This window comes from Hemicordylus capensis, chromosome 3 (genome assembly GCF_027244095.1).
Source record: "Hemicordylus capensis ecotype Gifberg chromosome 3, rHemCap1.1.pri, whole genome shotgun sequence".
Taxonomy (NCBI): Eukaryota; Metazoa; Chordata; class Lepidosauria; order Squamata; family Cordylidae; genus Hemicordylus; species Hemicordylus capensis.
In genome coordinates, this window is record NC_069659.1 from 270,610,835 (window position 1) to 270,626,971 (window position 16,137).

At 43.0% G+C, this 16,137-nt stretch overlaps 1 protein-coding gene across 3 annotated transcripts in view; it reads left to right on the forward strand.

The window, feature by feature from the left end:
- Positions 1 to 16,137, forward strand: part of GFRA1 (GDNF family receptor alpha 1) — a 325,570-nt gene that overhangs the window by 170,916 nt on the left and 138,517 nt on the right. For all 3 annotated transcript variants that reach the window (XM_053309092.1, XM_053309091.1, XM_053309094.1), the window contains exon 5: positions 15,047 to 15,392. In XM_053309092.1, coding sequence (XP_053165067.1) covers positions 15,047 to 15,392 — 346 coding nt within the window. The remainder of the gene's footprint in view (positions 1 to 15,046; positions 15,393 to 16,137) is intronic.

Consider the following 16,137-nt stretch of genomic DNA (forward strand, 5'->3'; position numbering starts at 1 on the left):
TCAACTATGGATCGCCACTTGAGTATAGGGATTGGTGGCATTGCTTTGGAGTGGCTCCAGTTCTTCCTTGAGGGGACGGTTCAGAAGGTGGTGCTGCGGAACCATTGCTCAAGTCTTGACCTGTGAGGTCCCCCAGGGTTTGATTTGTCCCTAATGCTGTTTGACATCTGCATGAAACTTCTGCGAGAGATAATCCTGAGATTTGGGATGAAGTATAATCACTATGTGGATGACACAGCACCCTCCCTCCCTCTTTGTGCAATCTGATTCTAGGGAAGTGGTGGGTGCTCTGAACTGGGGGCTGGAGTCATGATGGGCTGGATGTTGACTAATAAATGAAGATTGAATCCAGACAAGACAGAGGTGCTGTTGGCCAGTAGGAGAGCCAATCTGAATAAGGAGATTCAACTGGCTCTTGCCAGGGTTTCAGTCTCTTTGAAAGAGCAGATGTGCTGTATAGCGGTACTGCTAGAGACCCTGCTTTGCATCTAGATACTCAGGTGAAGGCAGTGTCCAGGGGTGCCTTTGTACAGCTTCAGCTAGTGAGCCAGCTGTGCTTGTTTCTCAAGAAAGCAGATCTGGCAACGATTACCCATGTCTTAGTCATGTAATAATGCATTATAATTGGGACTACTACAGCGCATTATAATTGGGGCTGCCCTTGAAGAATATTTGGAAACTGTAGCTGGCGAAAAGTGTGGCAGCCAGAGCTTTGTCCATGCCCTTTCATATCACGCCCTCTCATATCATATCTCATATCATTGGAAAGAGCTGCACTGGTTACTGGTGCTTCCCAAGTTCACCGGTTGCTTCCCAAGTCCAGTTCAAGGTGCTGGTTATGACTTAAAGACTTAAACAGTGTGGGCTCTGGATATCTGAAGGACTACCTGCTCTCAAATGTTTTGGTCCACCTAACAAGATCATCAGAGGGGATTCTTCTCTATGTGCCAACACTGAGATGCCCAATTGTACTGACATTGAGAGCCCAGTACATGGAGGGCAGGGTCTTCTTCGTTATTGCCACTATGCTCTCCTGACAGACATCTGATCTTTGACTTTCCTTATTGCCTTTAAGAGGCAGGTAAAGACCTGGTGATTCACTCAGGCCTTTGAAATTTAAGCTATCCGCTTTTATTGCTGATTCTATGGTTTTATTGTTGTGTGTTAATTTTTATGGATTTTATGGTTTATTGAGCAGGGGAGAGCAACTGGCTGTATCCATCCCCAGCACAGCATCCCTCCAGTGGCTGTTGCTTGGGTCTATCTTATGTATCTTTTTAGATTGTGAGCCCTTTGGGGACAGGGAGCCATTTTATTTATTTATCATCCATTCATCCATTCATTTATATTTTTTAATATCTATGTAAACATCTTTGGGATCTTTTGTAGAAAAGCAGTATATAAATATTCATCATATTCATCAAATTGGTTTAAACGTAGGTTTGGGAGTTTATGTTTCCTCTGTCCAGACAGAATATAACATGTAGAACATAAGGGAGAAGGGAAGGGTTTTAAAAATGTATGTGGAAATAACTTGACTAGCAAGTTATGGAGGTTGTCCGTTCGAATCCCCGCTGGTATGTTCCCCAGACTATGGGGAACACCTATATTAGGCAGCAGCAATATAGGAAGATGCTGAAAGACATCATCTCATACTATGCAGGAGATGGCAATGGTAAACCCCTCCTGTATTCTACGAAAGACAACCACAGGGCTCTATGGTCGCCAGGAGTCGACACCGACTTGACGGCACATTTTACTTTAATACTCAATCCATACTAATATATACTGAAGCTATTCACACAAGCAGCCCAGCCTAAGCTAGGGCAGCCCAACCTAGGTTGGACTGCTCATGTGGAATGCTGGGATTGCTTCTGATCCTGGCGCTTCTGCCACAACTAGCCCGACGTTTAACCCCGGCCCTTAACTGGGGTTAGAGAGTGTGAGCGCACCTTCAACCCCAGGGCCAGGTGTGTTTTGGGGCTGCATGGAGCCCGAGCGCCAGACTCATGGGGGATTCTCCCAATGCACCGTGCTTGTCGCACAGTTAATCATGGGATACCTGGAGGCCAGGACACATTTTTTTAGCTTCCAGAACTCCACACTGCTGGATGCAGCGCGGATCATGTGGACCTTGCTCGTGGACCACACATGGACCTTGCTTGCCTGGGGGGAAGGTAAGCTGGATCTTGCATTCCCCCCCCCCCAGCGCCCTCTCCACCCTCCTACAATGATCGTGTGCACAACTTTTCTGAAATATTCATAATGATTTATTTTGGAGATACTGTCATAAAATAAAGATGACAGGAATTGCTTCATTCATTGGGGATATCAAAATCATTAGGATACCTCCACGTGATCTAGAATCCTGAAATTTGGTATATTCACATTCTAAGAAACCTCTCTTACTAAATAAATCTGAAAAGCAGACATTTGCACATCTGTGACTTAAATGAGAAGACATTAACTATACCTGAAAATGTACCCCAAGTTAATATTTCATGCGTATAGCCCAGTACAGCCATGTTCCTAAGATTCAGAAAACAGAAATGTTTCCCTTCAAAAAGAGGTGATCATCAAGTAGTTAAGTATTTCCAGATCATCCAGAAACCCCCAAATTGGTATGTACATAGTTCAAGGGACTGATTATTTAGAAAATCCGAAATGTGTATATACCAAACTCTATCCCCAAATGGTTATGGTACTGCAATATTAGCCAGAAAGCTAAAATTTTGTATACTCATAGCCCAAGATACATTGTTAAGAAACATTTAAAGTTGAACTTAAGTTTGGCAGGAAATTTACCTCAAAATAGGAACCATAACTTCAACACAGAGCAAACTCAGCCACATGTATTAGATGGAATCTTTGGCTGTGATAGTTCGGTTCCAGGTTCTCAGGCTTGGAATAGGAAACAGGGAACAGGCAGTTATGCTTGCAGAGTGTACACTTCACTTATTTAGTAGCCAATGCAACAAACATAGCATGTTCAGAAAGGCCTACTTAAGCACAGACTTTCTTTTTTAATCTAATCATGTAAAGATTTGGATATCTATAGTTTAGCGTCTTATTCCATCTTTTCTTTCTTACTCCATCAGATTAAGAGGCTTAACATTTAGGGCCTTCAAATATATACACTACAATCCAGCATAAGATAAGAACACTTTCAAGTCCCATTGATTTCAGGGGAAGAGATTTAAGCACATGCTTAACTTTCCAATTGAAATCGATAGGATTTCAAAGTGCGCCTGCAGTATTGTCCCCATTTTATCTTGGAAGTTTTCTTATGTTATCAATATTCAGATCACTCAGAACCAAAGAAACCAGTTTTGCACTGATCTAAAAATGTGCTAACTCCTTTAACTAATTAAGAGCCTTATCTACGAATCCACATAAGGTTATATCGTTAGCCAGGATAACAGGTGTAACTGGGGAAGATACATGGATTTTCATAAACACTTGAGTCTGAACATCTGCTTGAGTGAAAAATTTGTCTCACTTGTGAAGAAAATAGGATATAAATCATCTAGTAACTGTCATCTAAGTCCTCAAAGTATTCTATAGGCATGTTCTAAGCTGAAGTTAATGGGACTTGCATCTGCAAAGTGTGCTGAAAATTAAGGGGTGTGGCTGCTCTGAACATTAAATACTTTCATGTTTTGTAAGATTCCAGTTGCTACTAATCACAAATTTGCATGCCACAAAACAAAGTTCACACAACCTTCAAGTCAGGTGAGGAGGATGGTGGTGGGGGGGGGTAGGATAGTACCTGCCTTCCCCCCAGATGATGTCTGGTTCTCTTCTAGCTGCACATCTCACGTACCCTCTTGAGCGGCTCTCCTGGAGACCGGAAAACGCAGCCTGGTCTCCAGAAATCCCTTGATGCACTGCGAGGGGAGCACAATGCATGAAGGGTTTCTCCCTCAGCTGGGTGTTCTAAGTGCCCGGCTCTGTGTCTGCTTGAGCTGCAGGCAACCCAAGCAGACACACAACCGGGGGTAAGGGCATGCTCACATCCGTCTACCTGGGTAAAAGCCAGGTTAAAAACCCTGGGATACCTAGAGAGGCAACACCGGGATCGGCCACAATCCCTGTGCTCTACACAAACAGCCTCTCCCAGGTAGGGCTACCCAAGCCTGGGGTAGGGCTGCCCATGTGAACAGCCTCAGTGACTCACTGAAGGGATTGCAAAACAACCAGTAATACTTCTGCCATTTGTGTGCTTGCTGCTTGTGACTGGAATCATTCAGATATTTTTTTGTAAGGTGTTGGTTGTTCCACAACAGTTAGTTTTAAGATGCAATAATTAAAACTATAAAGAAAAGCAGACATTTCATGTGTATTATTAAATACAGGTGAAACTCAGAAAATTAGACTATCGTGCAAAAGTCCATTAATTTCAGTAATGCAAATTAAAAGGTGAAACTGATATATGAGACAGATGCATTACATGCAAAGCGAGATAAGTCAAGCCTTAATTTGTTATAATTGTGATGATCATGGCGTACAGCTCATGAAAACCCCAAATCCACAATCCCAGAAAATTAGAATATTACATGGAACCAAGAAGACAAGGATTGAAGAATAGAACAATATCGGACCTCTGAAAAGTATACAGTGTACTGTGCTTGATTGGCCAGCAAACTCGCCTGACCTGACCCCATAGAGAATCTATGGGGCATTGCCAAGAGAAGGATGAGAGACATGAGACCAAACAATGCAGAATTGCTGAAGGCCGCTAATGAAGCATCCTGGTCTTCCATAACACCTCATCAGTGCCACAGGCTGATAACATCCATGCCATGCCACATTGAGGCAGTAATTGCTGTAAAAGGGGCCCAAACCAAGTACTGAATACATATGCATGCTTATACTTTTCAGAGGTCCGATATTGTTCTATTCTACAATCCTTGTCTTCTTGGTTCCATGTAATATTCTAATTTTCTGGGATTGTGGATTTGGGGTTTTCATGAGCTTTACGCCATGATCTTCACAATTATAACAAATTAAGGCTTGACTTATCTCGCTTTGCATGTAATGCGTCTGTCTCATATATCAGTTTCACCTTTTAATTTGCATTACTGAAATTAATGGACTTTTGCATGATATTCTAATTTTCCGAGTTTCACCTGTAGTATTCCCTCTTGTTCAAGTGGCTAGAGGGTTGGGGCAGTCTTTTCTAGGTTCATTTCCGTCAGAGGAGAGTGCCCAAGAGTCTTAGTACATTTTTCAGTGACAGTTGCTCCAAACAGGAAGCGGGGCGGGCGGTGGGGAGTTCCACTGGGAGGAAGTCATACGGCGGGAGTTTGGTGTTATGCTTTGGGTAAATAGCATGTTTACTCAAAAGTAAGTTCGACTTAGATCAGAGGCCTGCTCCCTAGTAAATGTGCTTAGGATTGCTCCAACAGTCACTTTTTGAGCGAGGAGCACCGTTGTTCCTGTAGCCACCTACATTTTGAAATGCAGGTGGCCATGTGGATTATCTCCATGTGGGTTATGCCTTCCAGACATGCTGATTCATCATACCTGCCATTCACAAAAGCTTCCACATAGAAGCAGGGATGTGCACAAACCGGTTTGGCACCACCTTTGGGAAGCACCTAACCGGCCCTGCAACCAAACCGGTTAGGGAATGGTTCCCTTAAAAAGCAGGTAAACAGGTCTTTACCTGCTCTGCTGCTGCCCCACCACTTTTCCGGTTCATCTACCAAAGGCCAAACGTGGCTGTGGTGCTGTTCCCTGCAGCCTGTGCGTGGTATCTACATGCACATGGCCACCGCTCTCCACCCTGCTTGTGCCTGCACGAGCCGTTCGTGTACATCTCTCCATAGAAGCATGCTTATACTGGGTCTATGAACATCTCTTTATATGCACATTTACAGGTCAAGGAGCAATGAATGGGAAGCAGCATTTATCTGTGACAATGTTAATTCCATGGAAGAGTCAGTGTAGACCCTGCAGTCGAAGAAACTCAGATCTCCCCAGTCTTCCCTTGCTCAGTATTTAGTTTCTGTAATCTAACTACTACAAATATTTATATACCACTTTTAAACAAAAGTTTCCAAAGCGGTTTACTTAAAGAAATAGTACACAAGACAGCTGCTTACAAATTGCTTTCCCTAGACCTGCTCCACACCTTCAAGCCCTTTCTTTTCAGGATACCCAGTTGTTATGCATTACGTGGATGTCCCTATGAATGCATCTGTTGCCTTCACTGATGTAAATTTAGCCCAGAACCCAGAAGGGCTAGAAACATTTTTGAAAAAGTAAAAGCTGAACACTTAATTGTTGCACAAGTCAGGAAATGATAGGCTCTAGGACATTCCTAGATTTCCGGGAAATATTGCAGACCTATTGACAGAACTAGCTCTGCCAAAACCATGTGTAATGTATAGTTGAACCTGATTCATAGCAATTTTATATTGCTGAATTTGGCTCGAGTTCTAAATGTAATCTAAAGGTATATTTGAGAAGGTGATTAAATATATGACCGTAGCTTTTTACATGCATACATAGACATTAATATATGCAGACTTGCTAGTGCAAAAGTTAAATAGATCATAATTTTGACATCTGTTAAAAGCATTCCTCAGGTACCTATGTGTTCTGCTGTCGTGTGGCAGAAATCTCTCTGGCTAGGTGCAGACAGCATAAAAACCAAGACCATTTTTAGGGGTGTAAGGGTGGGGGTGGGGATTGTTGCAGACCTCCACACATGAGGGGGGCCATCCAAAGTATGGTTCAGTGTTTGAAATGATCAGAGTGATCATTTTCATTCATGGCAGCAAAACGAATCAGTTAAAATATATTAGATAGAAATCAGTTATTTCAGTATATTGGATTGTTACATTGACACAGGATGCAGTGGCTGACATACTGGATAATGTTACACATGCAGTGGAATCTAACGTTGCGCAAGTGCCCCAAAGTGCTGTTGCACAAATGGCTGTACTGTTGCACAACTCTGGTCAATTTTTATGCTTTAGGCTTGTGCCCAAAATGTTTCAGAGGCCATTATGAAGGCCTCCAAAACGTTTTGGCTCCGGGGGCCATTTCAGTGCTTTGGCACCGGCGGGGGTAGTCCTTTAAGGGACTCACCCCTCCCACCGCATATCCCCCACCAGCGCTCCGTTACTTTCAAGCCCCTCGGGGCGGCAGAAGAAGTAACCGCGCGTGCGCCCGCATGGCAGACGGGCGCGTGCATGCCTGCAACAGGCGCACGCACGCTTGCTTCTTCCGGCCACTTCCGGCTGATGACAAAAACGGGGTGGCAGGGAGGAACGCTGCCGCCCCGAGGGGCTTGAAAGTAACGGAGTGCCAGCGAGGGATATGCGGCGGGAGGAGTGAATGCACCTTCCCCCGCCCTTAAAGGACTACCCCTGCCGGTGCCGAAGAAACTTTGTGCACATCCCTATTATGCTTGTACAACAGTGCTCTTGCATGACTGCATAACGTTGGGTTGCAGCATGTGTATAATATCTTGCAGTATGTTAGCCACAGAGAAGAAAAGGGAGGGGGGTGGGCTGTGATGAAATAGCATTGGAGGGACTGAGGCTTTGTACTTTTGGACAAATGTGTTTGGAAACTTGAGGAGCTGTCCAACAAAGGAATCAATTGGTGGTAGTTGGTGTAGATAGAAAAGTCAGTTGAGTGTTAGTTGGGGGTTTAGTTAGGGACAGTCTCAGAGAGGAGATGTTCTGTGACTCAAAGAATAAGACAGACAGAAATAAAGGCTGGGTTTCTAGGAAACTGCCTAGTTTGGACTTTCAATTAAAGCTTAAAGAGTACCTTGCAACGATGTAAACTGTAACTGTGTAACATCAACAAGTACAATACCCTACAGCCTTGTAGAGAAAAACAAAATCCCAGAAACATCTGTTAGAAATAAATTTTATTCTTGTTTGTTTTGAACCTCTGGTCTGTGTGAATTTTGTCACTTCCCTATTCACGCTACACAAAGCTCCATTAACGAATCCAGTGAGTGATTGAAAGGAGTCTAAAATATTAAGGAGGATTTATGGTTTATTTTTTCCTGTTGGCAATGTGTGGAAAACTTCAGTAAAGCCTAAGAAATTACTACCAGGTTGATTTTTCTCTAGGGATATTCACGAAACGGGTTTTTTGTTTTTTTTCCAAGCTCGAAACATAATGCAAATAGCCAAAACGTTTTGTTGAACCAGCAGTTGAACCATTTTTTTTGATGGAACAAACCTTGATACATTTCAATTGTTTCGGGCATAGGGAAACATGGGGGAACTTGAAACACCCCATTGTTCCCCGTGGGTAGGTCCTAGGGATACTGAAGTGGGTTGGGTAGTAGGGCATGATGTATCCTCCACCCTTTCTCCCTGCCCCATTTCTTTTGCTACAGCATTCCCCACTTGCCTTTCAGTAGTGACCACCCATCACTCCAGAGAGAGGCAGATCCTCCTCACAATCTTCCCTGCTATGTTCATTTTAGAGGGGTGCCCACCTTCCTGCTTCTCCTTTCTGTTACAATAATGCACCAGCAGTGGTGATGGTTGGGCCAATCCATTCCCCCGCTTCATTCCTTGAGAAGCAAGCAGCCACCTCCTTGCTGTGTGTCACCCAATGCCCTGCAGACTTTGGAGGGAAGCATGCTGGTCTGTGGGGAGAAGACGCCATTACCATTGCTGCTGCTGCTGAGTGTGTGAGGCTGGGCTTGCAGTACTGTTGTGGTCCAGGCCTGATTTATATACTAAATATGCTCATTAGCTAGCATACAAAATTAGGCCTGTCTCATAGTGTCACCAAGTGACCAAGTACTTTTATATAGTGACCATGTAGGATCTGGGCGCAAGGAAGAAAGGAGATCAGACCAATCCTAAATGATTCAGTGGGCTTTATTGAGTATAAAAGAATAACAACATCAATCTAGCTGAGCAGAAAGCAGAACATCCTATCAATATTACTAACAGTATTTAAGCAGAACATCCTATCAATACTACTAACAATATTTCAACCCTAGCCAGCACCAATATTCACCCAGTGTTCCTAACTAATATGTGTGTGTGTATTAAATCTTCCTAAAGCCTAATACAATTCAGATATAGGCGGAAAAAGGGGTGGGGGAGGTAAGGAAGGCTGAGGGCTGGCATGGTTTGGGGAGATCAGGAATTAGTAGAGGGACGAGGGGAAAGGAGAAGAAGGGGAAAGGATGGAGGGATCCAAGGCTTGTAGAGGCAGCATATTACCAGGATCAGAGGCTTGAGAATGGTGGATCTTTCAGCTGAAGGCTTTTGGCTGGAGACAGGAGCTTTTGAATCAAGCAGGCAGTTTGCTCAGAGCACGGCTGAGAGTCAGAGCACCATGGCTGGGGAAGTCTTGACTTCTCACTGTGCAGTGGAGGTCACAGACAGTTCCTGTCCATGGACAGAGTTCCTGCCTCTAGCCCCGCGGCTTGGGCAGCAAACTCTTGGATTACTCATGAGCAAGTCTTGCTTGTAGGCAGAAGATTGCGTGTAGGCACAAGACTGCCTGTAGGCAAAAGACTGCTAGTTCTCTGTCCAGTAAGCCTGTTCTTTATAGTTGTATTTTCCTTTGATCTCTCATAGAGTCTATTCAAATCTCATCTTTTCCTGGGTCCCCAAAAAGGTGACAACTTGCTGTTACTTTCTGGATATCATCTTTTAATTATTGAGCCAGAGAGATCTCAATCTCATCTTCTGTTAGCTGCTATCTTGGGGAGGGGACATTGCCCAAAGCAAATCTGCATCTCTGAGTTGCAAATGGGCCCCTTCTCTTGTCCCAGATTTGCTAGCCTGGTCCCAAAAGGTGTTAAAAGTCAGGAGTTAGTGAGAGAAGTAGTTCTATTTGTGTGAGACAGCAAGTACATTATTTCTTGTGTACCTTTATCTAGTGTGTAATTATAACAAGAGAATATTTAAAGTAACATAAAAAGGGGTACATGTGTGAGACGAGTTAATCAATACATTTGACTGAGGCAGAAGCATCCTGTCAGTGAGGAAAAGGGATAATTTCAGCAGTGTGAGACTGGTAATTAAGCCTGACCCATTGAGTCTCTTGTGAGTTCCACAAACACTGATAAACAATGCTAGATTACCCCTGCCTTTACAAATCATTTACCAGGCAGTCATGAGATCTGGGCATCATGCTCACCTCAAGTTCAGGCATTTAATTGAATTATTAATATAAAATGAAATCAGACACAGGCCTGAATTCCATATACTTCTGGGCCGGTACCTCTAATGTTGGGGTGCCCAACAGTACATAAGCCGAGTCTGCTGGCAGCGGCGCGGGCAGCCACCTCTGCCAGGAGGCACAGTGGCCAGCATGCCATTTAAACTAAACCCTCCCTGGGGAATTAATTCCAGCAGCCCTGAGTCTGACCCCAAGTAAAAAATGTCACTTTAAAAGTTTTGATTCAAAATGGGGTTGTTCTGTGTCCTGAGCTGTAAACAGGCCCTTTAATTTAGAAGGCATTTCATTTTGAGCTTAAAACACTCGAAATAGTTTTCCTCTTACATTGCTTCCATACAACAAAAATTGGGAGCACACATATTTTGATTGTGTGAATGACCTCATTCTGTAACATGAGACCATGCCTTAACTCAGGGATTCCCAACCTGTAGTACTCCCGATGTTGATGAACTATATCTTGCAGCATCGCCAGCCACAGTTTATTGTGGCTGAGGATGACGGGAGTGGTAGTTCAGCAACATCTGGAATGCCAAAAGTTGGGAACCCATGGTTTAGCTGAACAAGCCATTATGTCTGAACTCCACCAATCTTTCTTGTTTCAAAATCTCCAGCGTCTTAATACTGCTCTGGTAAAGACACCATTCACCCCAATGCCACAAAGCCAAAGATGTAGAACTCCAGTATTTCAATCTATGGACTCATGCAGATGTCAAAGAGCACTTCAGCTAAAGCTGGCATATTTGGGCATATTTAAAGCAAGTAGACTAGGATACACTGAAATTAGAATTGCTCCATTCATGTGCCATGACCAATCTCAGCTTATTTTAACCTAGATAGGAAGTGGACATTCAACAACAACAACAAATATTTATATAATGCTTTTCAAGAAAAGTTTCCAAAACGGTTTACATAGATAAATAATAAATAAATAAGATGGCTCCCTGTCCCCAAAGGGCTCACAGCTTAAAAGCGTTGTGAGCCCTTTGGGATTATCCTCATTCACATGAGGAGGCGGGTGGGACTCACATGCCCAAGACTCAGGGACGTTGTGCAGAAGTTGGTTTTAACCAAGTTTAGCGTGAAGTCTGAACTGGCCCATTAAGCATACAAACTGATAATTTTCCATTTTTCCATTAAGTTGAAGAGTATACTCTGGTTACTGATTTGAATTTCTGCTCAGAAAAATTAGATATCTTTTTCTGTTGCCCTTTGGATGTTCTATGTGTATGAATAGGATTTATGTCTGTTAATGCAAATGATTACAGGATTATGTTATAGAACAACACAGCTAATGAGATAATACAATATTGCTGCTATAGTGAATCTAATGTTTAGCTTGGAAAATTGGGCTAGCGGGGCTAGTTCATATCCCTGTTGAGCCATGAAACTTAGTGAAAATATTTCCAGTGGCTGACATCTGACTAAGGTTGCAAGAGTGCAAAAATAGCATCCTTGCTTCTGCAATATTGTGGCTAACATGCACATGGGTGGGGTTTTCACTGACCTTCCCTTCCCTCTGAAGCACTCTCTGCAATGCAAAATTATGCCCCTGAGGGCTATGCAATTCTCAGGGACACAATTTTTCACTGCACAAAGTCCTTTAAGGGTGAATGGAAGATTGGTGTAAATCTCCCTCTGCTCATACTTCAGAAGCAGGGATGCTTTTGCTGCACTCATGCCTTTTTTGGTTGCACACGTGCAGTTTTATTTAGAATGTCAGGCAATGCCTTCTGTGTCTCAGAGAATTGTTGAGAAGAGAAAATTGGGTGTGGATCTGGGTAGATAAAATGTTGGTGCCGGGAAGGGATTTGCCAAGGTAACATTGATTGACAGGAAGGGAGAGTTGCACAAACTGCTTGAGTTATTTTGCCACATTTATTTGGAAACGGGAGGTAAAACCTTGCTCTGGGTTATTCCAGCTAGTCTCTTTGTGTCTGTCAGGCATGAAATGCCTGACAGACACAGCTGTCTCATGCCTCTTGGCATGATGGACAAGAACAAGAGCTTGACTTTGCTTACTTCCCTCCTTCTCTCGAACTCTGCGAGGTCCAACTGCCACTGCTACTGAAAGGGAATGGCAAAGTACAAAGGAATCTATGCCCAGGCTTCACCTAAGCTCCTTAACTAATTCTGGGCTGCAACGTACAGTGGTGGACCTTTGACCTTTAGTTGCTTTTGAATATATTATCTCTGTTTTGACATATGACAGCTCCCAACCCATCTTTTGGGTTCTTGGTAACTGCTCATTGAAATCACCCTAGTTTAAGCCATTCTGCATAACATTTGCCTTCCAGAAACAAATAGGCATGTAATTACTCTGTAATCACATAGTAATTAGTGTCTACTATGCCTATATTGCATAATTATATGCCCTGCAAATTACATGGAAATTATACTTGGATTTAGTATGCAATTCTGCACACTGTGTTTTAGACAAAATAAACTTGGAGTTTAATATATAATTAGAATTGCAGTAATGCTGAAAATCTCTAGAATGTTACAGCTATCTTTTGCCAGTCATTAAGTTTTTGTGAGAGCAGTTTTATGGTTGCACTCACCTTCTCCACTAATAATCTATTATCAGGTTTGCTCTGAAGTGTGGTAGTTACCACCCTTCCTGTCTATGCTTTGGCTTAATCTGGAGAAGTTAACTCAATTTAGTGCAAATTTCATACAGCAAAATTATACATTGAGGTACTGGGAAAGCTGACCGTGGATGGGATACACCCAAGTTAAAGTACAGTGGTCCCTCTACTTACGAAATTAATCGGTTCCGAATGCACATTTGTAAGTCGAAAAGTTCATAAGTCAAAAAGCGATTTCCCATAGGAATGCATTGGGAACGGATTAATGTGTTCCGGAGCCTAGAAAAAAGACCCAGACCCCCAATAAGGCTTGCAAACTGCACAGGAACATTTCTTTTCAAGAATAAACAGGCAGTAAACAGGCAGGCAAGTCAAGGAAACCGCATGTAAAATTCGTAAGTCGAGGAAACCCCATCTAAAAATTTGTAAGTCGAAAAAACTGCATCTAAAACCGGATCTAAAACTGCCATTTGTAACTCGAAAAATACTTATGTCGAGTAGTTCGTAAGTCGAGGGACCACTGTACTCAGGAGGGCACAGTAGAGTAGAGACACATTTCTTACAAACAAAGCTGAGAAAAGCAGTGGTTAGCACCTCAGCTGATTTGCTGGCAGTGATCTTCCCTTAGGAGATTAATGTTCTGCGAATAGCATAGAGTTGCCTACATTTCTGCGAATAGCATAGAGTTGCCTACATTTACAGGCTAGCACTGAGGGATAGGGATACGTATGCGGGCATTAGGAAATGGGAGTGATAAAGAGAGAAGAAAAAGTGGAATAGAGAAACACTTATATAACTACCTATCTTGCAGCTTTGCCTTGCGCTGGAGCGATGAGATGGAGATTTGATTGTCAAGGGCAAACTCTGGGCAGCTTGCAAGGAATTGAGAGGCCCAGAAATAGTGATTTCAGATAGTGATTTCAGCTCAGAGGATCTCAGTTTGAGAATCTCTAGGACACATCCACAAAAATGTGCTGCACCTCTGGGCTTCCAGTGGGGAGATTAGCAAGTGGTTTCAACCATTTCCAGTGGTTGATTAGCAAGAGGTGGGCAATCTCAATCACTGGGAACAGTGAGATGAAGCTGCACACTTTTCTGAATGGTGCTGAACTGTTTTTGTGGGTAGAATTGTTTTGAAAGCCAAAAACTAATTCTAAGGAGGGTTTTTATGCTCTATTTGTGTGGGTGGGCTGAGTGCCTTCTAGAATGTGAATCCTTATCTGAGTACCAATAAAGCCTGGCATTCAGATATTCTGAGTGGCTTAAGGGCAGAAGTCATTATGAGTGTGAGGCTCAACTTTTGAGAATGATGTAATCATGGTCCGCAAGGCAAATTAATTAGTTGGTGGGGAAATGGGTTTTATCACTTATGTAGGGAGATTGTTCTGTAGAGGAATTTTCTTATTGATGATCACCTTTTAATTTGATAAGGGAGGTTTCATGGAATATGCCTACTAGTCCTGTTTAGTTTTCATGGAAGGTATTTCCAAATCATCCGGGAATGACTTGTTCGGCCCATTTGTTATAGAGATTCAATAGCAGAGAGGGATACTGTTGTCAAAACCTTCTATCACATTCCATTGCCAGTTACCTGTTTCTGTCTGGTCTCTGGTAATGCCAGTGTGGACCTGAAAAGTTTCTACTTCGGAGACCCACAAGCATATGTCTGAGAAAGGGGTTACTTCTAGCAGCAGTTGTATAGGGAATGGCAAGCTACTGTAGCAAATGTGACTACATAGCAAGGAGACACATGCACATATGGGCTAAGTGTGTAAGCTTGTGAAGTGGGTACTGGAGTGAGATTTGGAGTCACACACACTTTCTCCTGTAGATAAAACCTCTAACAAGAACCAAGTCATAAACAATCCACCCAAATGGGCCATATGATCTGTCCACTCTTTGGTGGTAGGGGCATTATGGTGGATGGATTGTGTGAAGGGGGTATACTTGTTTAGGTGCTTTGTATGTGTAGGATGTAGTTTTCATTGAAGCCCAGTTAGGGATGGAATGTGAGCTCATGGCTTCTTCCTGGACCCTGTTGCGTGTATCACCTACATACCAGTTCTATGTGTGACCTGGCCATTGTTGGCTTGTGTATCACAGGTACAACTTGGCATGTTACTCTCAACTGCTAGGCCCCACCCTCTCTTTTTATGGTGTTCTGGTCAGTTTATGGCACCAAGGCTTCCTGAGCTGACAAATATATATTCTCGATATCGCAATGATGCAAATGTCAAAGTACAATAAGAATAATGTTTCTTTTTTCCTTTTGTACACAGCTGAGCCTGCCATTTCAAAGGGGAACAACTGTTTGGATGCAGCGAAAGCTTGTAACCTAAACGATACCTGCAAGAAATTCCGATCAGCTTACATAACACCCTGTACCAGCAGTGTATCTAATGAAGTCTGCAATAAGCGGAAGTGTCATAAGGCCCTAAGGCAATTTTTCGACAAAGTCCCCCCGAAGCACAGTTATGGGATGCTCTTCTGCTCCTGCCGAGACATTGCATGTACAGAGAGGAGACGGCAGACTATTGTTCCTGCATGTTCATATGAGGACAGGGAAAAGGAGAAGCCAAACTGCCTGAATTTACAAGATACTTGCAAGGAGAATTACATCTGCAGGTAAGATAGCACTTGGCAGTGGGGTGATTAATGAGGCAGCAAAAGGAACCTTTGGAGCTGCTGGAATTGCCAGGGCTGGAAAGTAACATTTTCACCAGGGAACAGGACAGTCAGAAAAGAAAACCTGATCTCTTAAACAGAATAATAAAAACATCTCATTAAACCCTCATATTGTTAAAATACTGGTTTCTTTTGGAAAACCCAGAAAATATGTATAGGAGATAAACAAGAATTTTATCAAGACAGAATTCTGCAGGTAAACCTTTTTGACTGTGAAATGAGGACTGAACAGAAACATATTTCACAATATGAAAGAAATAATATGTCCAGTTGGTGGATGGTGTGATTATAAACAGGCTTATGAACACATTGCAGCATCTTGTAGAATGCTACTTGAGTTTGGACCCCATTTTGTCCCCAGCCCTGATAAGGGGTCAAGGAGTGTATTGAACAGATGTGAAATGATGAAGTGCTTAGTTCTTAAACTATACCTGACTGACGTTTGGTGACAGTTCAAGGGGCTGTTGAACTGTCACCAAAGGTCAGTCAGGTATAGTTTAAGAATCTAGAGCATCATGTTGTTGAAAGATATTAAACTAACTCATGAAGATCCTTTGACCACTATGCATCCTCGTACTGTTGTGCAAAACTGGTGACTAGCTCAGGTGACAGCAGGAAGCCAAGGAACCAGAAGTTCCTTGCGTCAGAAGGCTCAAGCATCCAGACTTGCTCCAGGTTGGAAGAA